Source organism: Oncorhynchus clarkii, chromosome 17 (genome assembly GCF_045791955.1).
Source record: "Oncorhynchus clarkii lewisi isolate Uvic-CL-2024 chromosome 17, UVic_Ocla_1.0, whole genome shotgun sequence".
Lineage (NCBI taxonomy): Eukaryota > Metazoa > Chordata > Actinopteri > Salmoniformes > Salmonidae > Oncorhynchus > Oncorhynchus clarkii.
Window position 1 is genome coordinate 21,120,208 of NC_092163.1, and position 27,175 is coordinate 21,147,382.

The following is a 27,175-nucleotide window of genomic DNA, read 5'->3' on the forward strand; positions in this document are numbered from 1 at the left end:
CCACACCCTAAGTGCTATCACTCAATGCCAAATAAAAAAGTTTTGCTTATCTTAAAATGTTGGTAGAATAAAAACACACCCATAGTCCAACATCACTGCTACCCTAAATCAGATATGATCAGACAATGGCATATTATTTTCCAAACATGGGATGGAGATGGATATATATATTTATTTTTTTTATAGTTCAAATTGTCCCCAAATACAACAACCTATCTGAATGGATTTGTTGCAGGTTCTTGTGATCTTGCTGTACCAGGAGCTGCATGTGTGTTCCTTGTCATGCTCCGATGAAGTAGGCTAGACTGGTATGAGAATCTTTAAACAAAGCCCCCATTCAGATAGTGAAAATATGACTTGAATAATAGGATTCCAAATTAATTCATTTGAAATAACAAATCTCTAATGTTTTATCAACAATAATCACAAATTAATCTCGCTGGTTTGAACAGTGTCGAATGTCTAAATGCCTTACCATTGTCATGACCAAGTGTAAACCTATACTGGATTGCATCTCTCAACATGCAAACATACAAACCAAGGGGGAGAGGGACCAACAAAAGCCGGGGACCAACAAAAGCGAATGGATGCCGTGAGAGGGAAGTCGTCCGAAATCTGGCTACATGTGACGTCACGAGATTTCCTTAGAACAAGCGGCAGCTGCTGAAGCTAGTCGCAGAGCCGGGGAGGACTATCGCCGCAATTTCTGTCGACAAAGTATTATTTTCGGGCATTATAATTGGCCGCAGCATCAGCAGCAATGGATAGATCACGGTCCTCCTTCTATTTTTATCACTGACTGACTGTTCTTTCCAAATATTTTGCTGCGTTGGAAGCACGCAAGCGCTCGAAGGGGGGTGTCCCTAGCTATCATTATTCGACTGCCAGGTAAGCTATGTCACTGTAATAAATACTCATTATAAAAATTAAAGCAGAACGGGTTTAAGAAGCCCAGTGTTTGGGGTTCATTATTTTGGGGCCTGTGGGAGTATATTTTCAACGTAAAATGGGTGGGAACAACCGTTAGCCTGTAGCGGGCTAGCTAGCATGAATGCACGTCATTTGCCAGTTTGGGATGTGATGCTGCTGGGATGCTGCAACGGGAGGGCTCGGGCATTCTCAAGCGTGAGCTACAATGATGGGGTGGTGTTACTGCCTGGCTTCGGCCCAGTTTTTGCGCCCTAAACAAATTGTCTTTATTAAAACATAAATCCACATGTTTCTATGGTCAATATATATATTTTTAAAAAAACCGATAACGACCTAGGAATAAATGTAGGAAGTCGTAAAAAGGGCAAAACGTCAAGAGGAGACTGTCAGCTAGCTGCTAGCTAACGTTTGCTACGTTCGTTAGCCTCGTTCAGTGGCTAGCTAGCTCGGTTTTCAAATTATTCCCCCAGACACTTGACATTTTATCTGTTTGGGCACGTGAACATTATTTAAAATCACCCTTTACCCAGTAATGATTTTGTGCCTCTTATTATTGTTGTATAATTAAGTGTGTAACGTTATGGCAGGCGGATGTTATTATGTAAGAGCAAATGACACCACACGCCCTTGAAACAAAAGCTGTTGTTTCAATATTTGCTTATTTCTATGTGGTGCAAGGCCTATCCATGTCTTGTACATTGATGGCAGAGACGATTATTGCCGAAAAGGTCTGCACATGTGACTTGTAATGGCTTCTAAAATGAAAGTCTGGTCATGTCAGCCATTGTTTTTGTTGTCATTGGATTGATATAATTTATTTTCCATCCCAGAGCCAGGTCTTTCACATCAGTCGGCTGCTTTTGACAGGTATCCAATCCCTGACAACAAAACACTGTGCAGTTTTCTCCTAGTACAGTAGTAGTGCTTCACTTTGAACAAAAATAAACTCATAGGTTGTCACAGGCAATTTGGCCTCTATTTTGGCACCTTGTATCACTGGTTACTCTCCACAAAGGACATGAATTGGACCACAGAAGCGGTTTCTGAACTTGAATATGATTGTGTACCCAGAATGAAATCCTTTTGTAGACTAAGCCTACATAATGCTTTTGACATGCTGGCTGCTTTTCCCATTGATCACCTATTGGGATTTAGACTGATTGACTGAGGTCCGTGCTAATGTTTTCATCGTTGTAGCCAATAGCCATCATATTTAGTCACATCTAAATATACGCAGTGAAAAGTAACTGAAGATAAATGCTTTTAGAGACATCAGACTGGCTAGGTTGGGATTCAAGTTATATACAGTACCAGTCAAAAGTTTGGACACACCTACTCATTTCAGGGATTTTCTTTATTTTTACTATTTTCTACATTGTAGAAAAATAGTGTAGACATCAAAACTATGAAATAACACATGGAATCATGTAGTAACCCAAAAAGTGTTAAACAAATCAAAATATATTTTATATCTGAGATTCTTCAAATAGCCACCCTTTGCCCTGATGACAGCTTTGCACACTCTTGGCATTCTCTCAACCAGCTTCATGAGGAATGCTTTTCCAACACTCTTGAAGGAGTTCCCACATATGCTGAGAACTTGTTTGCTGCTTTTCCTTCCCTCTGCTGTCCAACTCATCCCAACCATCTCAATTGGGTTGAGGTCTGGTGATTATGATTTGTTTTGTTTTTTAGACCAGGGGAAAGGTTCCTCCTACTGGCCCTCCAACACCACTTCCAGCAGCATCTGGTCTCCCATCCAGGGACCAAACGTGCCTAGCATCAGAGGTACGCCAGCAGTGGGATGCAGGGTGGTATACCCTGCTGCTAGATCGAGGCTATTTGGTTCTTTCATTGCCATCAAAGCACATATGTCGCTCAATCAAACAAAATCTATGTAGAGTCCTCAAGGCACACATTATCTAACAGTGTCGTAGATACTCAGAACATCTAAGTTCAAAAGCGGCAAAGCCTTGTGTGGACCTTATACGCGGCTCTGACCTTGCCTCTGATGTTGTTTGTGTATATCCTAACAGACCATTTAGCATAATCCATCCGAACCAGAATAGACACAAGGTGGCCGTAAAGGATGTGTACCTTTTAAGAAAATCTGATCAATGGCGCTGCATAAGCAGTTTTAGGCCCGCCAAAGAGCAGGGAAAGAGAGGAAAGGGGACAAATCTGCCGGTGGGCAGGGAGGGGACGGGACGGGAAGCGCATTCTGGGTCTTAACAATGACTCCAGTTCTCACATAAGTGTTTGTAAAGGAACGGGAGGGGAGTGGGGATGTAGTGTGTGTGTGTGTGTGCGGAGAGCGATCCATGGACCTCCTCCCCCCCTTCTCTCTCTCCCCTGCTTCCTTCCAGGCTGAGTCACCGTTGGAGTGCCTTGAGAGAGCAAAGGAAGACGTGGAGAACAAGAGTGAAAGAGAGGCAGTGTGAGAGACGATTAGGGGAGTAAAGAGTGAGAGGAAAACAGGAGTAGAGAGGAGGTAGCGAGAAGAAAAAGAGAGGGCCAAGGGAGTTGGGGAAAAGACGGCCCGAGACAACACACACAGAGACGGAGTGAGGAGAGGAGAGTGGGTGTGTGTCTGAGGAAGAGACAGCAAGGTCAGGACTGCTGACCCCCCACCCCCCTGGGTCTGAGCACTGGGCTGACGGTCAAGGCGAAGCCACTATGAGCGACCAAAATGTTGTCAAGGAAGGCTGGGTTCAGAAGAGAGGTGAGTCGATTGATTTGATGATCGGTGATGTTTACAGTCTTTGAAAATATATATATTTTTTCACAGTTCACATCAAGAAAACAAACACCCCTTTTCAAACACCCCCAGTTCCCACATACCTGTATATACATAAACATGGAAACAAACAGGGAAGGGAATACATGGAATATTGTATTATTATAACCAGGGGTTGGAACCAAAATCATTTTCCCAATCGTTTCGTTCTGAACAGAACCATTATTTTTTTAGTTACGTTCCACTGTTCCAAACAGCAGAATAAAGTTCTGAACCAGTTTGAAACAAAAAAAGTACTGTTTATATCGTTCCTTTTTAAACCTCTGAAAATAAAAAAAACATTTAGTTCAACATTAAATTACTTCACCAATCAGTGTGGATAGAGCAGGGCGAGAGATGCGACTGAAATTTTGAGGCGAGAGAAGATGGAGTAGGAGGCTTGTCTTGAAGCGCAGGGCATCTTGTTATGACATGCATTATCTGAATTAGGCCCACAGAATTATACCTACGGAGAAGCGGCATCTGTCATGGAACTTTGAATTTCTTTGAACTTCCTAGAGTTGGCTTAATGTTGGACTAGAGCTAACGTTAGCTAGCTAGCTAGCTAACAAACTTGTGTGTGCAGAGCTGCACTAGAATTAAAAACATGTCTTAACTTTTGTTGTTAATTAATCCAATGTGAAACGTGATAACTATAGTATCCTTAACTAGCATTGAAAAAGTTAATCCATTCTTCTCTAATTAAAACTGTCTCCCTAATTTCTGAATCACACTTGTAACGTCATCAGTAGCCTATGCTTCGGAGGGGCAGGTAGCCTACACACACTGGCAAAGATTTCCAGCTGGCAGGTCGACACGGGAATACTGTTCCCTGAACCGGTTCCAACCCCCTGACTTATAGCTAGTATGCACAGCATGTGGTATGGAGGATTTTAAGCTGTGTTGACTGGTTGAACACATGGATTGTGTGTGCCTGCAGTGTGTGTGTGTGTGTCTATATATTGTTTAGCCTCAGGCTGTGACACTGCCACAGACAAATTTGAGCTCTTGGAGGATGGCTTAACTCTCCAGTCCTTCCTTTCAGAGCCCAGGAGCCACTGAATTGTTTCAGGCACTTTTGTGCTTATACAAAATTCAGTTACAGTCTTCTAAACACTGAAGGGTAGCAAGTGGTTTAGAGTTAAACTAGTAGCAAACAATCAATTTTATACTTGTATTTTTGCACACTGTCACTTGTGGTTAAAAAAAACAAAAAAAAACTTAAATGATACCATGTAGCCTATTAGCAAGATGGAGCTCTTCTACAACAGTGTCCACATGGACATCTTGAAAGAAAACACCAGCATGGACCCTCGCGTATTAATTAATTAATTATTAACCTGCTTGAACCATAATGAATCGTGCCATACTGTTGAATGAAAATGCACTTACTTAAAGCCGTACATAAGGGTACATCCCAGATGGCATCACATTCCCTTTATAATACACTACTTTTGTCCAGGGCCCATAGCCCTGGCATTATAAAGGGAAGATTGCCATTTAGGATGCAGCGAAGGTCTGACCACTGCTGCAGCCACCCAGTCAGTCAGTCAGTCAGTAACTATAAAAACTGATAAGCTAAGTTTCCAGTATGAACCAATCCCTGCTGGACTTGTTGCAGGTGAGTACATAAAGAACTGGAGGCCGCGTTACTTCCTGCTGAAGACCGACGGATCCTTCATCGGCTACAAAGACAAACCCCAGGACGCAGACCTGGCCTATCCCCTCAATAACTTCTCTGTAGCAAGTAGGTCCTCCTCGCCTTTGTCAGTCTCCATTTTAGACCATTTGGGGGCTGTTTCTCAGACACAGAATAAAAAGCAAGCAAAATGGAGAATCTCCATAGAAAATGATTGAGTCCAGGACTGGGTTTAATCTGTCCCGGGAAACCGCCCCTTGGTGTGTTGGGTGTATAGTATTGCAATATACATTGCCTTTGGAAAGTATTCAGACCCCTTGACTTTTTCCACATTTTATTCTAAAATTGATTAAATCAATAAAAAATCCTACACAATACCCCATAATGACAAAGTGAAATAGGTTGTTCTAATTTTTTGCAAATGTATTAAAAATAGGTCCCACAGTTGACAGTGCATGTCAGAGCAAAAACCAAGCCACGAGGTCGAAGAAATTGTTTGTAGTGCTCCGAGAAAGGATTGTGTCGAGGCACAGATCTGGGAAGGGTACCAACGCATTTCTGCAGCATTGAAGGTCCCCAAGAACACAGTGCCCTCCCATCATTCTTAAATGGAACAAGTTTGGAACCACCAAGACTCTTCCTAGAGCTGACCGCCCAGCCAAACTGATCGATCGGGGGAGAAGGGCCTTGGTCAGGGATGTGACCACGAACCTGATGGTCACTCTGACAGAACGCAAGTTCCTCTCTGGAGATGGTTGTCCTTCTGGAAGATTCTCCCATCTCTGCAGCACTCCACCAATCAGACCTTTATGGTAGAGTGGCCAGACCTAAGCCACTCCTCAGTAAAAGGCACATGACAGCCCGCTTGGAGTTTTCCAAAAGGCACATAGACTGTCCATGAGAAACAAGATTCTCTGGTCTGATGAAGCCAAGATTGAACTCATTGTCCTGAATGCCATGCATCACATCTGGAGGAAACCTGGCACCATCCCTACGGTGAAGCATGATGATGGTGGCAGCATCATGCTGTGAAGATGTTTTTCAGCGGCAGGGACTGGGAGACTAGTCAGGAATCAGGATCGAAGGAAAGATTAAAGGAGCAAAGTACAAATAGATCCTTGATGAAAACCTGCTCAGGACCTCAGACTGGGGCAACGGTTCAACTTGCAACAGGACAATGTCCCTAAGCACACAGCCAAGACAACGCAGGAGTGACTTCGGGACAAGTCTCTGAATGTCCTTGAGTGGCCCAGCCAGAGCCCGGACTTGAACCCGATCAAACATCTCTGGAGAGACCTGAAAATAGCTGTGCAGCAACGCTCCCCATCCAACCTGACACCAACCTGACAGAGCTTGAGAGCATCTGCAGAGAAGAATGCAATAAATTCCCAAATACAGGTGTGCTAAGCTATATACCCAAGAAGACTCGAGGCTGTAATTGCTATCAAAAACGGTCTGAATACCTATGTAAATGTGATATTTCAGTTTGTAATAAATTAACAAAAATTTATAAAAACCTGTTTTTGCTTTGTCATTATGGGGTATTGTGTGTAGATTGAAGGGAAAAAAACTATTTAATACATTTTATAAAAGGCTGTAATGTAACAAAATGTGGGAAAAGTCAAGTGGTCTGAATACTTTCCAAAGGCACTGTACTACATTTGACATTTCATCATTTAAAATATCAATGAAGGTTCCTATGTTAGGCAGTGTGCACTCCCTAGAGCCAATGTGTCCCTGTCAAACGTTCAGAGCTAAGTAGTGGTACTTGAATATAGTACAACACTATATTCTGTGATGCTTGTGATGCTTTGTAATTTTATTTTTTACCTTCTATCACCCCCACCTCGCTCTCCCTCTTACTTCCCTCTCTCCTTCTCGACACCCTCTTTCTCTCTCTCTCTCTCCCCCCCCCTCCCCCTTTCTCCCTCTCCTCAGAATGTCAGCTGATGAAGACGGAGCGGCCCAAGCCCAACACGTTCATCATCCGCTGTTTGCAGTGGACCACGGTTATTGAGAGGACATTCCATGTGGACACGCCTGATGAGAGGTGGGTCACCCTGTCTCTCACTCCCTCCTCTCTCCCTCTACTCCAGCCTTGCCTCCTCAATATTTTGCTTTTAGGGAAACCGCCATTGAAAAATGAAGTGAAATGCCTAAACACTGTTTAGATGCTGCTAAAACGTATTCATCTAAACATAAAACTTCCACAGCAGCAGTTGCATGTTTTGACGTAACTCGTTTTAGCAAACCACGGGAGCATCCAGACAGAATGGGGGTATGTCTCTAGATTTCTCCATGGCATTTGTTTTGTACCCTGCATTTTTCTAAATGTGTGCTTTCCTCAGCATGCATACATACATGCATACATCTCTCTCACACACACACACACACACCCACACACACGGCATAGCAGTGTATTAAAGTGAGCTGCTGTTGGTTGGTTCCAGGGATGAGTGGGCCGAGGCCATCCAGATGGTGGCTGACTCCCTGGCCAAGCAGGAGGAGGAGGGGAGCCTGTGCAGCCCCACGTCGCAGATCGAGAACGAGGTCAACGAGGAGGAGATGGACACCTCCACCAGCCAACACAAACGGAAGGTGAGCCACCCTGGGGACTGAGCACAGGTCATACATTGGTAGATAGGCACGTAAACACCAACCAAGATTGTCTCTCTCATCTCAATGAAGGCTTCTCTTCTCTTTTCTCCTGTACTTTCATCTTCTCTCCTCTCTGACAGACAATGAATGACTTTGACTATCTGAAACTACTGGGCAAAGGCACTTTTGGGAAAGTCATTCTGGTGAAGGAGAAGGCGAGCGGAACGTATTACGCCATGAAGATCCTGAAGAAGGAAGTCATCATCGCCAAGGTACTGGCTGGTGTAAAGCAGTTTTTCTCAACCTTTTTTATACTAGGGATCCATTTTTATTTGTCACATGCGCCAAATACAGCATGTGTAGACCTTACAGTGAAATGCTTACTTAAAAGCCCTTAACCAACAATGCAGTTTTAAGAGAAATGCATGTTAAGTAAAAATAAAAGTAACAAGTAATTAGAGCAGCAGTAAAATAACAGTATCGAGGCTATATACAGGGGGTACCGGTACAGAGTCAATATGCGTGGGCACAGATTTTTCAGTCGAGGTAATGTGTACATGTACATCTGCAAGCTCTAACTGTTTTTTCCTGCTTGGAAGTACATTTAAACTTGCACTATAGAACTGACTAAATTAGTGTCTGACCATCCCACAGACTGGAGATCGAGAAACACTGGTTGAAAGAACTGAGCCCTGTTGGAATGGATGCAGATATCGCCATTTGGCACCTTTTCACCTTCTACATCCTAACATTCTGTCTTTCTCTCCTGTTCTCTATCGCTCTCTTTCTCTCTCTCTCTCTACCCCCATTTCTGGATTTTCCTCTCTTTCTTTGTAATGCAGGACGAAGTTGCTCACACCCTCACAGAAAGCAGAGTGTTAAAAAACACCCGGCATCCATTCCTAACCGTGAGTATTGTTTAGCAAAGACTTAAAGGCAAACTTTATACTGTAAGCCTGTATTATTCACTTGGAGGCCATGTCTCAAATGGCACCCATAGGGCTCTGATCAAAAGTAGTGCACTATATAGAAAAATAGGGTGCCACTTGGGATGCATCCACAGACTCAGTCAAAAGCAAAGTCTGATTGAATAAACTTTTAAGCTGTTCTACTGTTGCACGTGTCATTAGATATGAACATCTGTTTGTGTGGATGTAAAGAAACAAAACAACAGCGATGGTGCAACTCTTATTTTTCTCCAGTCTCTGAAGTACTCCTTTCAGACCAAGGACCGGTTGTGCTTCGTCATGGAGTATGTAAACGGAGGAGAGGTAAGGGATGCCTGTGCTACCTGAGATACCTGGGGAAAGATGAGCACTTTTTCCCCCCAGACACTGTAGGTGTGTTGATGAGGATTCCCTGAGACAGTTGCACCTTCCTCTTCCACAATGTAGAATTCTTTCCGGGAGCCGAAGTAATTATTTCCAGGGACCGTCTCAGATTAGGATTGCTGATCTAGGATCAAGTTCCCCTCCTATTCATTCTGATTTAAAAGGCAAAACTGATCTTATATCATCATTCCTACTCTGAGACGATATGTGAATACTGGCCCAGGACATCTTTTTTAGAGAAATATTAGTGAATGGAACTATACCTTTATATGCAGATGTGTAAATATATATTTGATTTTAACATAACTTTAAATCATTTTACATTTTGTTACGTGTTTTTACCATTTTCCTTTCTTTCCCGTTTAAAAAAAAAATAAAAATCCCCCCGCAGCTGTTTTTCCATTTGTCAAGAGAGCGAGTGTTCTCTGAGGACCGCACGCGGTTCTACGGAGCTGAGATCGTCTCCGCTTTAGACTACCTTCACTCTGCCAAGATAGTGTACCGCGATCTGAAGGTACATGCATTCAAATGGACAGTCATCTCTATATCTATCATAACACCATTCTACAACTTCTCTTAGAGGCGAATCCTTACTTCCAATCCTAACTAAGTCCAATGGGAGACTAAGTGAAAATTTGACTTAAACCATATAAAAAGAGCATGCTGTTGAGGATGGATATATTATTGGGGCATATATTCAACATATGATATGGTATTTATGCTCATTGGCAGCTGGAGAACTTGATGCTGGATAAAGACGGACATGTCAAGATCACGGACTTCGGCCTCTGCAAAGAGGGCATCACAGATGCGGCCACCATGAAGACCTTCTGCGGCACGCCGGAGTACCTGGCTCCAGAGGTCAGAGCTCACATTGATGTACACTACACTACCCAAAATGCCATGTTGTAAGATATATCCAGGTTTTCTTATGGGAGGAAATATTCTAACTACATACTAATGCTGAGTAAAGCGGGGATCGACTGGCAAGAGTCAAAAGCAATGCACGGAAAAGAGTGAGGTGGAGAGAAGAACGTTATGAATGCTGTATGCTCCCGAGGGGGCCCCGATGGTGGACGGCCTAGGCTCCCGAGGGGGCCCCGATGGTGGACGGCCTAGGCTCCCGAGGGGGCCCCGATGGTGGACGGCCTAGGCTCCCGAGGGGGCCCGATGGTGGACGGCCTAGGCTCCCGAGGGGGCTCCGATGGTGGACGGCCTAGGCTCCCGAGGGGGCCCCGATGGTGGACGGCCTATGCTCCCGAGGGGGCCCCGATGGTGGACGGCCTATGCTCCCGGGGGGGCCCCGATGGTGGACGGCCTATGCTCCCGAGGGGGCCCCGATGGTGGACGCCCATTGCTCCATGCTCCCAAAGTCACATACTAATAAAATGTAGTGCTATTTTTCACGTTATCGCAGGTGCAGCGAAATGCTTGTGTTCCTAGCTCCATCAGTGTAGTAATACCTAACAATACACAGAAGTACCCCAAATAAAAAGAGGAAATATCAGAACAAGCAATGTCAGTCTGAAATATATATGTATGTGGTGGTGTGTATAAACATTATGGACAATATATATGCAGTTGTTATATAGGATGAGCCTTGACTAGAGTACAGTATATACATATGAAGTGGGTAAAACGCACTGTGTGATGTCCCTATGCTATGCTAGGTGCTGGAGGACAATGACTACGGCCGGGCGGTGGACTGGTGGGGTCTGGGCGTGGTCATGTATGAGATGATGTGCGGCCGGCTGCCCTTCTACAACCAGGACCACGAGAAGCTGTTTGAGCTGATCCTCATGGAGGAGATCAAGTTTCCGCGCACGCTCTCCTCTGACTCCAAGTCTCTGCTCTCTGGCCTGCTCATCAAGGACCCCAACAAACGGTACAGACACACAGAGAGAGCTAGAAACAGACGCTCGGACACACCGACACACACAGACAGACAGTGCGTTGCATGCATGCACTGAAGCAAGAGAGATGTACACACAGAGGCACAGGTACACATACAGAACAACACACACACCAAGGCTCCAGTGGGGGATTATACGAAGCTGGGTCATTGATCAGCCAACAAACTCTGCCAAATAGTTTTGACACAATGCATTTCCTACTTCATAACAGATCAACTTGAAATGGGTTATTGACTCATGCTAATCAGCTAACCAGCCCTCGACTGTAACTTCCCATAATTTAGTATTTTTTTTGTATAGGAGTTACTGGCTCACGCTGATCCTACTTTATGAAATACTACCTTACCGCATTTGTTTTCATTTGTTTATCGCTCTCATACAAAGCCTTTTGTCACTCAAGCTTGATGAAAAATCTTGAGAGGCTGCTAGGTTAGTGGAAAACCCAAGGGAGAACATTCTCTCATTCACCACATGATGCTATTCCAGGATTTGCACCTAGCTCATGTTCCACGACAAGCTTTCTAGAAAGTGTTCACATTTGTACGTTTTTTTTAACATTTCCAACAGACTCGGTGGCGGTCCAGACGACGCAAAGGAGATAATGCGCCACAGTTTTTTTGTGGCAGTAGACTGGCAAGACGTCTACGACAAAAAGGTGAGTCTTCTTCACTTGACCACTTACGTGTATGATTTCTGTGCTCTCCCACTGACTTGAACAAATTCAGACTATTCCATGCAGGTCAAAATGACTAGCGTTCTTCCAGTCAAATATGCAAATATTGACATCACACACGAGGCACGGACATTAGTATGTCACTGTGGTCCTGTGTGGCTCAGTTGATTAAGCATGATGTCAAGATCTTTGGTTTGATTCCTGCTAAGGTCACCGATACAAAAATGTATGCACGCACTAATGTCAGTGGCTTTGGATAAAAGCGTCTGCTAAATGGCATATCAATGATATATTACATGTGACAACGGTGTCCCCTCCCTCTCCCCTAGTTGGTCCCCCCCTTCATGCCCCAGGTCTCCTCAGAGACGGACACCCGGTATTTTGATGAGGAGTTCACGGCACAGACGATCACCATCACTCCCCCGGAAAAATGTAAGTGTCCGTCGGCTCCCTAAGCACGGGTCGGCCCACTTTTTTTGAATAGGGGTTTACTGCCATAGACTCCACCGCAAACGGACAGGTCCATTCGTAGCATATGATACACAGCAATTACTATTTGAAAGGATGATTAGTCTGTTGACTTGTTGGGTGTTATTTAGTGATTATTCTAAGATAGATGTACTTGAGTAACAGTTTTAAGTAATGAAACTTAATTGCAGGTTATAACAGCCTTAACTTAATTAAGTTTGTTATTGAGCCCAGACGTACCTGTCATTCTCCCCCTCCCATTTCTCTCTTTCTGCAGATGATGAAGACGGGATGGGCGAGGGTGACAGCGAACGGAGGCCTCATTTCCCACAATTCTCGTATTCGGCCAGTGGACGGGAGTGAAAGTCATTGCCAGTCAGCCAGTATCGCCCCCCCCCCCTGCCGTTTCGAGGAAAACACGTAGCCATTTTAGGAAAAGTCTCCCCTCTTTTCTCCTTCTCTGTATTCAAGTGCAGACTGGGAGAAGTCGTCTTTTTAGGGACTATAAAAGGGGTTTTGCACAGTGGGATAGACTCAAGCTGGTCTCTCCACACAAAAAAAGTATCTTACATTTTCAACGCTATATACTGCAGAAGGCAATGTTTTTGTTATGTATTTTTATCCGTCAGTATTAGGTTGTCGACCTGTTACGTTCTTTGTCCGTTTTTTATTTTATTTTCAACTTTTTTGCACTTGGTTTGGAAGAGCCGTTCTAGGGAACAAAACCAAAAATGTTGCCTTACGTGTGCAGATGTTTCGTATCATACAGACAGGGTTTGGGTCGGGGGGCTTGTGGCTCATTCAAACTATTATTTTTCTCATATACAATGCCATGGCGGCGCACATTCTCCAATCCCATGGCAACGAGAATCACTGTCTACTAAAAACAACAAAAAAGACAGAACTGACGGAGTTTCTTTCATTCCAATTTCATTGTTAATGTTATTTCTTTTCATCCTTTTTGACCTTTTATTTTTCAGCCAGAGATTTCTACTTGGTTATTGTTTGACAGAAACACTAAACTGCCAGATACTGCACGGTTCACTCAGGCAACACAGAGCACAACCGCATTCAACTCAGCTACCAGTTTAGCTTTACACACCCATCAGGGAAAAGCTACTATGAATATACAAGCCTTTTTTGCATCTTTTTCCAGTCATTTGATTTAATAACTTATTTTCATAGCTATAGAAAAAATAGTGGTATGGATATTTACACAAGGAATGTGGCTTATACAGGTCCACCTTGTGCTGTCATCACACACACACACTAACATCAGAGCCAGCTCTGAGCTGACTATGAAATCTGTATCTGTAAAAAAAAAAAGAAAAAAGCATTATCTCCCCATCAATCACACACACACATACCCTTGGTTTTCTTCCCAAATCGACAAGGTGGGCGGAAGGCATCAATAATTTCTAACCATGTTGGGCCACAGATCATGTGAAACTGAACCATGAATATACTTGTGTATGATGATAGGATGAGAACTGTGTGAGAATGGAGAGAGAAAAGGAAAGCAGTTCCCCCCCCACACCTTTTGTGATGTAAATATGCAATGCCTTTTTTTGTTCTTAGTGGCGTCTTGGCCAGACATGAACTTATGTGTGTGACTGTACTTCAAGCTTGCTGACGAGAACCAAGACCGGAGGAAAAGGAAGACTGAGAGCTACGTTTTGGGTTAAAACAACGTAAACTACAATGTTAAAGACTGGCTGGAAGCTCCCATTTTGTGGCTGTCATCGTCGCCTCGACCTGTCTGTTCAGAAGAGGTTTCCATGGAGATAAGACCTCTTTTCGCTGTTGGTCGAATGGATTGACACCCATTGTAATGTTTTATTTTTCCCTTTCAAATGGGACCATGGTCAATTCTGCAGTGATATGGTTACATCAGGTTGTTACCATTCCCCCCCCCCCCCATTTTTTTTTTTGTACCATAGTACTAGTTTTATTTATGTTTGTCATTCTAGGCAGTGTTACCCAGTCTTGTTCAGAGTCAAAAAGGCACCTCTCTTTCAGTCGCTGAAGGATGATATTGTTGGATGCATTACTAAAGTCGGTTTTTTATCCAATTGTTTTTTGATTGTTTGCCTGTTTGTTTTCTTACCAAAACATTAGGGCAAGAACCCAATAGTGGACTTGCATTGCCGTGGTAGTATTTATTTTGAATTAAATTAAAGAATACATTTCAGGGTTTTTCATGGTGTAAATCTTTTTATTTTTATCGCCCTTCTGATATTTCAATGAGTGTGTTCCCTTTGGAAAGCAATTCCCTAAACAATGTTCAGCAAGGGTCTCATCCAGGGTCATGTTCAATAGGAACCAAACAAAATAAAACAAACCGGGAGGAAGAAACTACTGGCGCATTCCCACTGACAGATTTACCCGTGTTTTACCCAAAAGGCACAGCATTTCTTTTTCTATCTACACAGGCCGCTACCAGTGTCTCACTGGGCCCCGGGTACTTTTTTTTTAGCTTTCATTTACATAACAATGACAAATTCTCAACTTCGACACCTCAAAAAGCACCAGTCTTGAATGATGCAAAGGTCTGTGACTCTGCTCACCACAAGTCTTTAGTATCTGCTACCCATACACTTCCAGTCATTGTGCTAACGCTAGTTAGCAACTCCCTTCAAATGGCACAAAGAGACAAATGTTATCCACGAGTTCCTGTGATTCCGGGGCAGTAGATCCTGAAGTTTCCTTTTAACATAACACTGTTGTGGACTTGTTCAAAATGAAGCAACATTTTTGGTTTTCTGTTCCAAAAAGTATTCCTTTGTGTGCACAACAACAACCCAGGCCTTTATTTGGATGGGATGTACAATGGGGAACATTATGCTGATGGGAGACATCACAAAAAAGTATAGCATTACTTTTGCCTATGGGACAATCCATGGGTAAATAATAGATTTTAAGGCTGAACAAAAACGTCTAAATTAACTGAGGAAAATATACACAAAATACTGACCATATAGTACTGCGATGCTCTATAAAAGGGCTGTTCAATGTCTGTCCTGGAGGGCTGAAACACTTCTGCTTTTCATCCTCTGCTAATAAGGGACTAATTCAGACTTGGGACACCAGGGTGCAATTAACTTGGATTGTAGTTCTTTCCATCAGCAATGCCATTCACACCCAGTCCCTGCTATGGCTCTCAAAGACATATCTAAGATCAGTTCAAGGCCTCAGCTCAGCGCACGTGCTGCACAGATTCAGTCATTTCAAAATCATCCGTATTGACCTCAAAAACAAACAAATATATTGACACTATCCATATCATCTAGAGATCAGTGGAACTGAGCTAAACAGAGTTGGTGGGGGTCGAATAGGTGAAGGTATGGCCCATCAGAACTAGGGCTCCTTTTGGCATCCCCAACAGCATCAATGAGACAAGGCTCACTCCGGGATGGAGGGTGGCCAGTCCACATCTACAGACTGAGGAACACACAGAGAGAGAAAGACTAAACTCAAAAGAACCCTTTTGAGTCACCTGCATGTTCAATCATAATTCGGCAATTTCCTATATTTGTTTCCTTAGCTTGAAAGCACAGACTGCTTTCAAGTTAAGGAAACCAATATCGAAATAAGTAAAATCGCTTTATCCCTTTAAATGATTCACTTTTCAACTGTGTCTCAATATTTTTAATACAATAATCCCCGTGCACTGCGTCTTATTTTAATATCCCACAAAAAGCTAGATACATTTATTGTCAACTTTCTAAAATACCCACCTCAACGTCCAGCTCTAGGATATCAGTCTCAGTCTTCAGCAGATCACACAGATTGGGTTTGGTGCGACCAAAGTCTCCGTGGACAAACTCCTTGATGTAACTGGGAACAGCTAAGGTAAAAGACATTCGGTGAGTTGTTCAAGATAAAACAATCTAATGTGTTATTGTGTGTGTAAGTATATAACTGTGAATGTGTCTCAACCTTAACACCTCCCTTCTTGTGTGGGTTTGTGTATGACTATTGGTGTATCGCACTGTTTCGCTTCGTTCTGTGTAAAGGATACGTCCCTGCCTGCGTGCGCAGCTTCAGGTGGAAGTGATGCGCGTCCAAGAAGCATGTACTCATGGTGTGGATGACGCGCTCTCTGACGGCGAGCGGCCTGCGATGCAACACTCTTAGTGGCGTCTTCTGAGCTAGCTTCAACTCCTATATAACCAAGCCAAAGAATATCAACACATACCGTAGGTAGGCAGAACTTTATTTTAAGGTACTGTTTACACTGAATGAGTAAACCAAAGATTATAGAACACATACCATAAAATAAACTACAACCAAGATGTTTAATCACTGATTTTATATGCAAATATAATGTCATTTAAAAATAGCATTTAACACTCACTTTGGTTTCCTCTAAGAACGTGATGTCGTCTTTGTTGATGGCTTTCTGGGTCCATATGAGGGCGGTGTACGACTTGGTCTTGTCCTCCTCACCCTCCTTCATGTGGCCCATAGCATCTCTACACACACACACAGTATGACCTGTCAGCATCATTCTTAGGTCTCTGGACAGAAGTGAGACCCATTTTTCTACTGCGTCGCTCACCTGCTTACGATCTGTAGATCTCGTACTCGGATTTTGTCAGAGGACTGGTTGATGGTCTGTGAGAAGAAAATATAGGGCTGTGGTCAAGTCCTGTGTGTGTGACCCTGCAAGAGACGCTGTGTGTGTGTGACCCTGCAAGAGACACTGTGTGTGTGTGACCCTGCAGAGACGATGTGTGTGTGACCCTGCAGAGACGCTGTGTGTGTGTGTGTGACCCTGCAGAGACGCTGTGTGTGACCCTGTAGAGACGCTGTGTGTGACCCTGTAGAGACGCTGTGTGTGTGACCCTGCAGAGACGCTGTGTGTGTGTGACCCTGCAGAGACGCTGTGTGTGTGTGACCCTGCAGAGACTGTGTGTGTGTGACCCTGCAGAGACGCTGTGTGTGTGTGACCCTGCAGAGACTCTGTGTGTGTGTGACCCTGCAGAGACGCTGTGTGTGTGTGACCCTGCAGAGACGCTGTGTGTGTGTGACCCTGCAGAGACTCTGTGTGTGTGTGACCCTGCAGAGACGCTGTGTGTGTACCTCCTGCAGCTGTCGGACCTCTGCCTTATTGAACCTGGCTCTGTGAGGATTTAGCAGCTCCAGTGCAAACGGACGACCTGCGAAGGGGGAGACACCTCCGTTACACCCCACATTGACGGAAACAAGGACTGAGGATGTGTGAACATACATGTATGTTGTGTGTCTGACCATTTCCAAGTGTCCGCACATCCACGTCCTCTCTTCCTGAGGAGGAGAAATTAAACCCTGCGAAGACCAGAAGGACAAGAGGAGAAAGACATTACTTGAGATACCAGATTCATTCACCAGTGTGTTCTTTTGGATCTGTCTTTCTCATTGACTTAGATAGACATTGGATCATTGCATCTGTCCCATTATGGCATCAGTGAGAGCATGGGCAGTGCCATTTAGGCCATCTCTTTTGAATTAGTCCATTTTCTTCTTCTTCTACTTCTATGAATTGGCAAAAGAACTGAAAGGGTGCATACTGCTACCTGTAGTGTGTTTGAGCAGGTATGAAGCCAAGGTTGCTGATTGACTACCACCTGCAGTTATGGCATGTTTGCTCACGAGTATAATTCATTGGCTAATCCCTTCTGATGACCTGGATGGAATCATGTGATTCTTCATTAACCCATAGGAAGTCCCACCAGTTGACTACTTCAAAATGGTGAAAGTTCTCAATGGCGCTGCCCATGCTAAAACAGGCTTTCGGGCCCGCTTCCTATCTCTATGCTCTGTCTATCACAAGGTAATAATTTGTAGAGCCTACCAGGTTCAGTAAGGAGAAAACATTTAGAAACAGAGCGAAACAAGGAGGTTCTACCTGAACTCATCCAATAAGCACACATATTTTTGTTTCCTGTTGCAAAACATTTTGCTACGGTTTGGCCTTCTGAACACCACCCAGTACACGCTCACCCTCGGCCCGGAAAGAGGAGAGGAGGGGGGCAGCGATTAGCTCCTCCACCGAGGACTCCATCCTCCTCTCTCCGTCAATCACCCAGGGGGTCTGGGGCAGGGTGCGGGAGAACTTGTTGTACCTCCCTAAAAACACAGGGACAAACATAAAGGAGTCAATTCAAACCCTAAAATCCCAAGGCATGAAGGGTTAATCCTAACTAAGTGAAAATTTGACTTACCTAAGTGGATGTTAGGATTCGCCCCCAACATAATACATTCCTGAAGTGTAAAGTGAACGGACCCTACTCTTGATAATCTGAAAGCCCTCCTTTGGTTCAAATCATCCAAAAGGGATGTCATAAACAACCTTACCCGCCACAAATATAGAAACGTGAAGACACTGGACGTCTTGAGCGATGCATTTGCTTGCTGGCCTTGTAGGGGGACAGGGGAACTTTCTAGAGAGATAAAATAAATATCATTAAGCAATACATGTAGTTAGATTGTGAGTTCCCTCAAAAGAGTGAAGCAAGAATAACGTGATTACTTACTTTAGAAACTTCTCATCAGAAACCTTCTCGAGGGCTTTGACCACGGCCATTCTAGTGAAGACATTCTGTTGTGAGACAATAAACTAGAGATCAGAGAAAAGACAGTAACACAGAGAGATATGGAATGACAAAGAATGAGCGGTATGTCGCCATTGGTAACAAAAAAGCAATTGGACGAAGACATTTACAGAACTTATCAAAACCATTTATCCCAACGACCCATTTTGCTCAAATGTCACGTGACATGGTTCCAATTGGCTTTTTCACTCACCTGTTTGTTCTTAGTTGGTCTGAAGCAGTCTGAACAGATGCTAGCCCTGATTGCAAGAATAAAGCAGAGAAGTAGAATGTAGTTTCATAAAAATGCTACATTACATTCAATATTACATGTATTTTGCTATCAGTCAGTCAATAATTCCTTCCGCAAGTCCGTTCATCCATCCATCCCACCCTCCCTCCATCCATCTAGCTGTCTAGTCAATCTATTCATCTTATCTATTCCCTGAGTAGTGTGATTGGAGGACTTACAGGAAGTGGCAGTCTGAGTCTGTCTCTGGGTGTGTAAACCCCACGCCCACCTCAAACTGTTCAGTTTGTCGATTGATCTGTGGGATGAAGAGGAAAATAAAATGTAATAAATATAGAACAAAAAATCCAGAATAAAAATTAAATCCCTTCAGGAATTCATATAATTTTGTCACTTACATTTGATCTATTTGCCTTTATTTTACCAGGGTAAGTTTACTGAGAGAACACTTATCACAGTACTAGCCTGAGTGCAAGTCGGTTTGTGCCGCCATGTCAACTTCCGGTCATGTTTTTCTTGTCAATAACAATTGACTTGACAAGGCCACAAACAGATCTGGGACCAGGCTAGCTCATTACAGGTTATTGCTATAGACACAAGTAGTGCATTATATTGTAACTGTATGACAAGTCTTTTTCAACAGCGGTGTCTGACCCATCAGCAAGTGAGGCTACTTTATGGCTACTTCCGGGGCATGGGTCACTGACCTTGGTCACCACAGGTATGCCCCCCAGCTCTTTGGACACCAGACCCTGCATGGTCCACTTGAAAGCCTCCTTCACCTGGATGACATCATCCATATCGAGGCACATAGACTTCTCCCTGTTTGGTAACAAATTCAACATAACTAATTAAAGTATTAAAAATCCCTAAGGTCGATGTCCGCGCCCTGTCAGTTTAATCTAGATATACTGTTTTTTTGCATTGGATGCGCCTTGATCCATCACTTCCGCATCGGAGGTGAAAGGTGACAGAACTAGAGCAGTGTTTGTCAGACCATGAAACTTCGGCCTACTCACAAAATTGTCTGTAGTGTCTGAACGGTTTATTACTCTATGGAAAGATGAGACTCTCACGAACACAATGGTGTTCTCCGTTTTCCTCTACGACCCCTGAAGTCGGTACAGCAGATCTTCAACTTCTGTCTGTAGCGTCCAAACAGTTTGGGCTACACACTAATTTTATTTATTCTTTATTTTACCTTTATTTAACCAGGTAGGCCAGTTGAGAACAAGTTCTCATTTACCACTACAACCTGGGGCCAAGATAAATCAAAGCAGTGCGACAAAAACAACAACACAGAGTTACACATGGGATAAACAAAGGTACAGTCAATAACGCAATAGAAAAATCTATGTACAGTGTGTGGAAATGTAGAAGAGTAGGGAGGTAAGGCAATAAATAGGCCATAGAGGTGAAATAATTTCAATTTAGCATTAACACTGGAGTGATAGATGTGCAGATGATGATGTGCAAGTAGAGATACTGGGGTGCAAAAAATAAATAATATGGGGATGAGGTGTGCTATTTACAGATGGGCTGTGTACAGGTACAGTGATCGGTAAGGTGAGGGAGATATAAGTCTCCAGCTTCAGTGATTTTTGCAATTTGTTCCAGTCATTGGTAGCAGACAACTGGAAGGAAAGGCGGCCAAAGTAGGTTTTGGCTTTGGGGATGACCAGTGAAATATACCTGCTGGAGCACGTGCTACGGGTGGGTGTTGCTATGGTGACCAGTGAGCCGAGATAAGGCGGGGCTTTACCTAGCAAAGACTTATAGATGACCTGGAGCCAGTGGGTTTGGCAACGAATATGTAGCGCGGGCCAGCCAACGAGAGCACATAGGTTGCAGTGGTGGGTAGTATATGGGGCTTTGGTGACAAAACGGATGGCACTGTGATTGTCTACATCCAATTTGCTGAGTAGAGTGTTGGAGGCTATTTTGTAAATGATATCGCCGAAGTCAAGGATCGGTAGGATAGTCAGTTTTACGAGGGTATGTTTGGCAGCATGAGTGAAGGAGGCTTTGTTGTGAAATAGGAAGTCGATTCTAGATTTAATTTTGGATAGGAGATGCTTAATAAAATTCTTATTTTCAATGATGGCCTAGGAAGGCACGGCTTGCTGGTTCCTGACTTCCCTGAAAAGTTGCATATCGCGGGGGCTATTCGATGCTAATGCAGAACGCCACAGGATGTTTTTTGTGCTGGTCAAGGGGAGTCAAGTCTGGAGTGAACCAAGGGCCATTGAACCATTGAACTAAGAACAGATATCTGTTCTTAGCTCAATTTCTTTTGAACGGGGCATGCTTATTTAAGATGGTGAGAAAAGCACTTTTAAAGAACAACCAGGCATCCTCTACTAACTGGATGAGGTCAATATCCTTCCAGGATACCCGGGCCAGGTCGATAAGAAAGGCCTGCTCGCTGAAGTGTTTTAGGGAGGCGTTTGACAGTGATGAGGGGTGGTCGTTTGAGCGCAGACCCATTACGGACGCAGGCAATGAGGCAGTGATCGCTGGTTGAAGAAAGCAGAGGTGTATTTAGAGGGCAAGTTGGTCAGGATGATATCTATGAGGGTGCCCATGGTTATAGATTTAAAGTTGTACCTGGTAGATTCCTTGATAATTTGTGTGAGATTGAGGGCATCTAGCTTAGATTGTAGGATGGCCGGGGTGCTAAACATGTCCCAGTTTAGGTCACCTAACAGTACGAACTCTGAAGATAGATGGGGGACAATCAATTCACATATAGTGTCCAGGGCACAGCTTGGGGGCTGAAGGGGGTCTATAACAAGCGGCAACAGTGAGAGACTTATTTCTGGAAAGGTGGATTTTTAAAAGTAGAAGGTCGAACTGTTTGGGCACAGACCTGGATAGTATGACAGAACTCTGCAGGCTATCGCTGCAGTAGATTGCAACTCCGCCCCCTTTGGCAGATCTATCTTGATGGAAAATGTTGTAGTTGTCGTTGGAAATTTCAGAATTTTTGGTGGCCTTCCTAAGCCAGGATTCAGACACGGCTAGGACATCAGGGTTGGCGGAGTGTGCTAAAGCAGTGAATAAAACACATTTAGGGAGGAGGCGTCTGATGTTAAGATGCATGAAACCAAGGCTTTTATGGTTACAGAAGTCAACAAATGAGGGCGCCTGGGAAATAGGTGTGATGCTGGGGGCTACAGGGCCTGGGTTAACCTCTACATCACCAGAGGAGCAGAGGAGGAGTAAGATAAGGGTACAGCTAAAGGCTATAAGAACTGGTCATCTAGTGAGTTGGGAACAGAGAGTAAAAGGAGCAGATTTCTGGGCGTGGTAGAATAGATTCAGGGCATAATGAACAGACAAGGGTATGGTAGGATGTGAGTACAGTAGGGGGCATATTGACATTAGAGAGAGGCACGTGTAGCCGAGTGATCATAGGGTCCAATGAGCAGCTATAGGTGAGTCCGGGAGCCATTCGATAGTCGCTACTATACTAGGCGAGCGGGAGGCACGGCGTTCAGAAAGCTAGCGGGCCGGGGATAGCAGATGGGTCGTCGGTGACATCGCAACGGAAAAGCCTGTTGAAACCACATCGGACGATTACGTCGGCAGACCAGTCGTGATGGATCGGCAGGGCTCCGTGTCGGAAATAAAGGGTCCAGGCCAAAATAATATGGGCGAGACTCTCAGGAACACGTACATGTCGGTTGTTTTGCTCTAGGACGTCCAGAGGCCTCACAAGACTTGTCGGATGGTCCCCCCCCGTACAAGTTGAAAAAATGAATGGAAGTATATATGGAGACTGTTTAGTGCAAAAAATAACAACAAATGTTTCTTGATCTTTCTTATATCTCTCAGATGTTGGACAGACACTACAGAACAAACTTCCTTTAGATTTATTTTGGGGGGAACTATCTGTTGTTCCATGTAGTGAATCTGTTATTCAATGCGTTTGTATGGGCTAATAGCAGTAAGGCCAGATAGCATTTTTCATTTATTAAATTTTTTAAATACACTGCTCAAAAAAATAAAGGGAACACTAAAATAACACATCCTAGATCTGAATGAATGAAATATTCTTATTAAATACTTTTTTCTTTACATAGTTGAATGTGCTGACAACAAAATCACACAAAAATGATCAATGGAAATCAAATTTATCAACCCATGGAGGTCTGGATTTGGAGTCACACTCAAAATGAAAGTGGAAAACCACACTACAGGCTGATCCAACTTTGATGTAATGTCCTTAAAACAAGTCAAAATGAGGCTCTGTAGTGTGTGTGGCCTCCACGTGCCTGTATGACCTCCCTACAACGCCTGGGCATGCTCCTGATGAGGTGGTCTCCTGAGGGATCTCCTCCCAGACCTGGACTAAAGCATCCGCCAACTCCTGGACAGTCTGTGGTGCAACGTGGCGTGGGTGGATGGAGCGAGACATGATGTCCCAGATGTGCTCAATTGGATTCAGGTCTGGGGAATGGGCGGGCCAGTCCATAGCATCAATGCCTTCCTCTTGCAGGAACTGCTAACACACTCCAGCCACATGAGGTCTAGCATTGTTTTGCATTAGGAGGAACCCGGGGCCAACCGCACCAGCATATGGTCTCACAAGGGGTCTGAGGATCTCATCTCGGTACCTAATGGCAGTCAGGCTACCTCTGGCGAGCACATGGAGGGCTGTGCGGCCCCCCAAAGAAATGCCACCCCACACCATGACTGACCCACCGCCAAACCGGTCATGCTGGAGGATGTTGCAGGCAGCAGAACGTTCTCCACGGCGTCTCCAGACTCTGTCACGTGCTCAGTGTGAACCTGCTTTCATCTGTGAAGAGCACAGGGCGTCGGTGGCGAATTTGCCAATCTTGGTGTTCTCTGGCAAATGCCAAACGTCCTGCACGGTGTTGGGCTGTAAGCACAACCCCCACCTGTGGACGTCGGGCCCTCATACCACCCTCATGGAGTCTGTTTATGACCGTTTGAGCAGACACATGCACATTTGTGGCCTGCTGGAGGTAATTTTGCAGGGCTCTGGCAGTGCTCCTCCTGCTCCTCCTTGCACAAAGGCGGAGGTAGCGGTCCTGCTGCTGGGTTGTTGGCCTCCTCCACGTCTCCTGATGTACTGGCCTGTCTCCTGGTAGCACATCCATGCTCTGGACACTACGCTGACAGACACAGCAAACCTTCTTGCCACAGCTCGCATTGATGTGCCATCCTGGATGAGTTGCACTACCTGAGCCACTTGTGTGGGTTGTAGACTCCGTCTCATGCTACCACTAGAGTGAAAGCACCGCCAGCATTCAAAAGTGACCAAAACATCAGCCAGGAAGCATAGGAACTGAGAAGTGGTCTGTGGTCACCACCTGCAGAACCACTCCTTTATTGGGGGTGTCTTGCTAATTGTCTATAATTTCCACCTGTTGTCTATTCCATTTGCACAACAGCATGTGAAATGTATTGTCAATCAGTGTTGCTTCCTAAGTGGACAGTTTGATTTGACAGAAGTGTGATTGACTTGGAGTTACATTGTGTTGTTTAAGTGTTCCCTTTATTTTTTTGAGCAGTGTATATTTTTGGGATACTTCCAGGGGTCTTACAATTCAAAATCAAATAGCTAAATGATCCTTGGTATGACCTTCTTAAAACAATTCCATATAGCTTAGTAGAACCCCGCCCTCCCCTCACTTAGACTCTTACGGGTTAAGACATGACGTTATAAAAGGTAACGTGAAAGATGTGTGGTCATAATATAGTATAGAACACTGTAATATTTCAATGTGATGATACTTTGAGATTAGAATGATTTCTTGAACGGACAGAAATTAGACTAGATAGATGGATGCCACTCTGGTGTAGCGAACTTACCTCACTTCCTTCTTTACATGCAGCCAACAAGAGTGCTGTAGGAGTGTGGCAGAGAGAGAGGAGGGTACATGTTCAGAAATGAGTAACCTCCTGTCTGTTTGCAAGCATCCATCATGCACACCCTAATGGGAGTGCTACATCTGTAGAAACAATGGCTCTTGCATTTGCACTTCAGTCTACTCTGGAGTAGACAGACGCAGTAACACTAACTTTGAGGTAACTATGATCTCTAATTGCCAACCCAGGGACATGATACTGCATTATTGACTGTATCGAAGTCTCGCACTGCCACACATCACCCTGTATAGAACGACTCGGGTCCAGGCTAGACTGACAGAGTAGCTATGACAGAATCAACTGAGGTTGAAATAATCATACTTTTCTATTGAATGGAAGTTGTTTTGAGACAAACCATTTGGATATACTGTAAGCTGATAGGTAGACAATTGTGGTACATCAGTTATCAGCCAAGGCCTACAATGTAACCACTGACCTCTCTGACAGACAGCTGGGCCGGTAGGGAGACGGACAGTACCATCGTGTCAAACTGGTAGTTTTTGGCCTTCACCACCTCCGATATCTGCACACACACAAAAAAACAGTTTCATGAATCCCCCCCCTAAATTCCAGTGTTGGTCCTGGCCTCAAGCTGTGGTATTTGAGGCATATTCTGGTAGCCTGGAACATTGATTGATGATGATGGGGTATTTGATCACTAGGCAGGTACTAAGGTCTTTCATTACATTTTAATCTTCATGTTGTGTCCTAAAATGGTAACCTATTATCTATATAGTGCACTACTTTTGACCAGGGTGTCATTTGGGACACACCTAAAGACGTACATAGTCATAGGTGTAAAACAACAGTGGCTCCTAATGCAATAGGATTAATAGTGACCAAACACACCTTTATGGCATAGGCTTCATCACAGAACTGCTGTAGAACTCCCAGGCACACCACACACACGTCCGAGTCCGCTGGCTCGGCGTCGCCTTCCTCCATCACCGTGGCAACCACAGCAGAGTCGCCTTCTGATTGGACGTCCGTCTCCATCTTCATTTTTTTACTAGGGGGGTCTTCTTTGTGCTGCTCCAGCACGGCTGCATCTTGGGATCCGTTATTCTCTGAATCACTGACGAAAGCACAAAGTTCCCTTGCTGTATCCTGAGCATGACAAACAGAAGAACATTATTCAGCAACAGAAAATATATTAAAATGTCTGCCAGCAGTTCAGTTCACCAAATATATGACAGCAAATTAGATCATGGGCACAATTCTTCTAAAAGAGCACACCAAGGCTACCTACAAAGAAGAATGTTGGAGCTACTTAATTGTCTTTGCACTTGTATCTCTGAAATGTCTGTATGTCTGTCCCTGCTTTAAGTGCAAAGACAATACAATGCAGCAAGAGCACTGGCCTCATAAGACTGGCGGTAGGCCGACTGCACACCCAAGCAGCAGAACCTCAGGACACAGCGGGCGCAGCATCCTGCTTCCAGCAGCTTCTTCACTATTGGTCTATCTTTCTCCTTCAAGGGCAACATAATACTGCTGTAAAATGGACAGAGATCATAGATTAATGAGATCAGTAAGAAATTTGAATGTACAGTTATGTCTGGCAAACCCACTACAAGTTAGCTGACAGTAGAATCAGTACTACTGTAAGTATTCTCAGAGTAATATCATATGCACATCACCATGCTCATAACATATCACACACTGTATGGTGAGGTTACAATCATTGGTAGCTGAAGCTAAGCTTGCAAGCACACTTTGCACTACAAATATAGTTATGGGGGGCTATAATCTCTGTTAACCCAGAAGTAAAATGTAATGTGTACCTGTGTACACATTACTAGGTCACACTCGCAGCGCTGTGTGGATGTTGATGCATTTCATGTTATGATGTGCAGCTAGCCAATACAGCTAGCTCGCTACTGTAGTTTCTAAAATAGCTATAGCTTTATCTGAGAATACAAATAAGCACAAGCTTGCGAAGCAAAAAACAACAAGTCATAAACCTACCTTGAATGTCAAATGAATTACAGCATTTGCAAGACAATCAAATGTTTATGTAGAGCGAGAACACAGTTCAGTCAAAGATAGTTTAGAAAATTCTGTGGTTCAGTCATTTGGTTTCTCAGCATGCAGCTAACGTTACAGGAACAAGACTTCATC

The 27,175-nt window shown here is 44.1% G+C and overlaps 2 protein-coding genes across 3 annotated transcripts; one reads left to right on the forward strand and one right to left on the reverse strand.

Moving 5' to 3' along the window:
* Positions 1-545: 545 nt before the first annotated feature.
* Positions 546-14,524, forward strand: LOC139370502 (RAC-gamma serine/threonine-protein kinase-like). Of its 2 annotated transcripts, XM_071110022.1 has the most exons (15): positions 546-888; positions 2,626-2,718; positions 3,297-3,652; positions 5,328-5,453; positions 7,284-7,395; positions 7,796-7,943; positions 8,084-8,215; positions 8,786-8,851; positions 9,146-9,214; positions 9,666-9,788; positions 10,007-10,135; positions 10,945-11,159; positions 11,755-11,842; positions 12,190-12,292; positions 12,606-14,524. In XM_071110022.1, the coding sequence occupies exons 3-15, from the start codon at positions 3,607-3,609 to the stop codon at positions 12,689-12,691; spliced, it is 1,443 nt and encodes a 480-aa protein (XP_070966123.1). In that variant the 5' UTR covers positions 546-888; positions 2,626-2,718; positions 3,297-3,606; the 3' UTR covers positions 12,692-14,524. The 2 variants fall into 2 exon arrangements, with proteins under 2 accessions (XP_070966123.1, XP_070966124.1); XM_071110023.1 differs by lacking the exon at positions 2,626-2,718 and having other exon boundaries at positions 647-888; positions 12,606-13,661.
* LOC139370501 (tRNA pseudouridine synthase Pus10-like) lies at positions 14,515-27,175 on the reverse strand. The gene is made up of 18 exons (XM_071110021.1): positions 27,023-27,175; positions 26,416-26,548; positions 25,904-26,161; positions 25,491-25,577; positions 24,998-25,032; positions 19,861-19,975; positions 19,375-19,451; positions 19,118-19,163; positions 18,847-18,911; positions 18,668-18,753; positions 18,314-18,439; positions 17,582-17,638; positions 17,414-17,490; positions 16,890-16,945; positions 16,686-16,803; positions 16,350-16,492; positions 16,066-16,165; positions 14,515-15,769 (listed from the first exon to the last, which is right to left on the reverse strand). The coding sequence occupies exons 2-18, from the start codon at positions 26,539-26,541 to the stop codon at positions 15,731-15,733; spliced, it is 1,611 nt and encodes a 536-aa protein (XP_070966122.1). The 5' UTR covers positions 26,542-26,548; positions 27,023-27,175; the 3' UTR covers positions 14,515-15,730.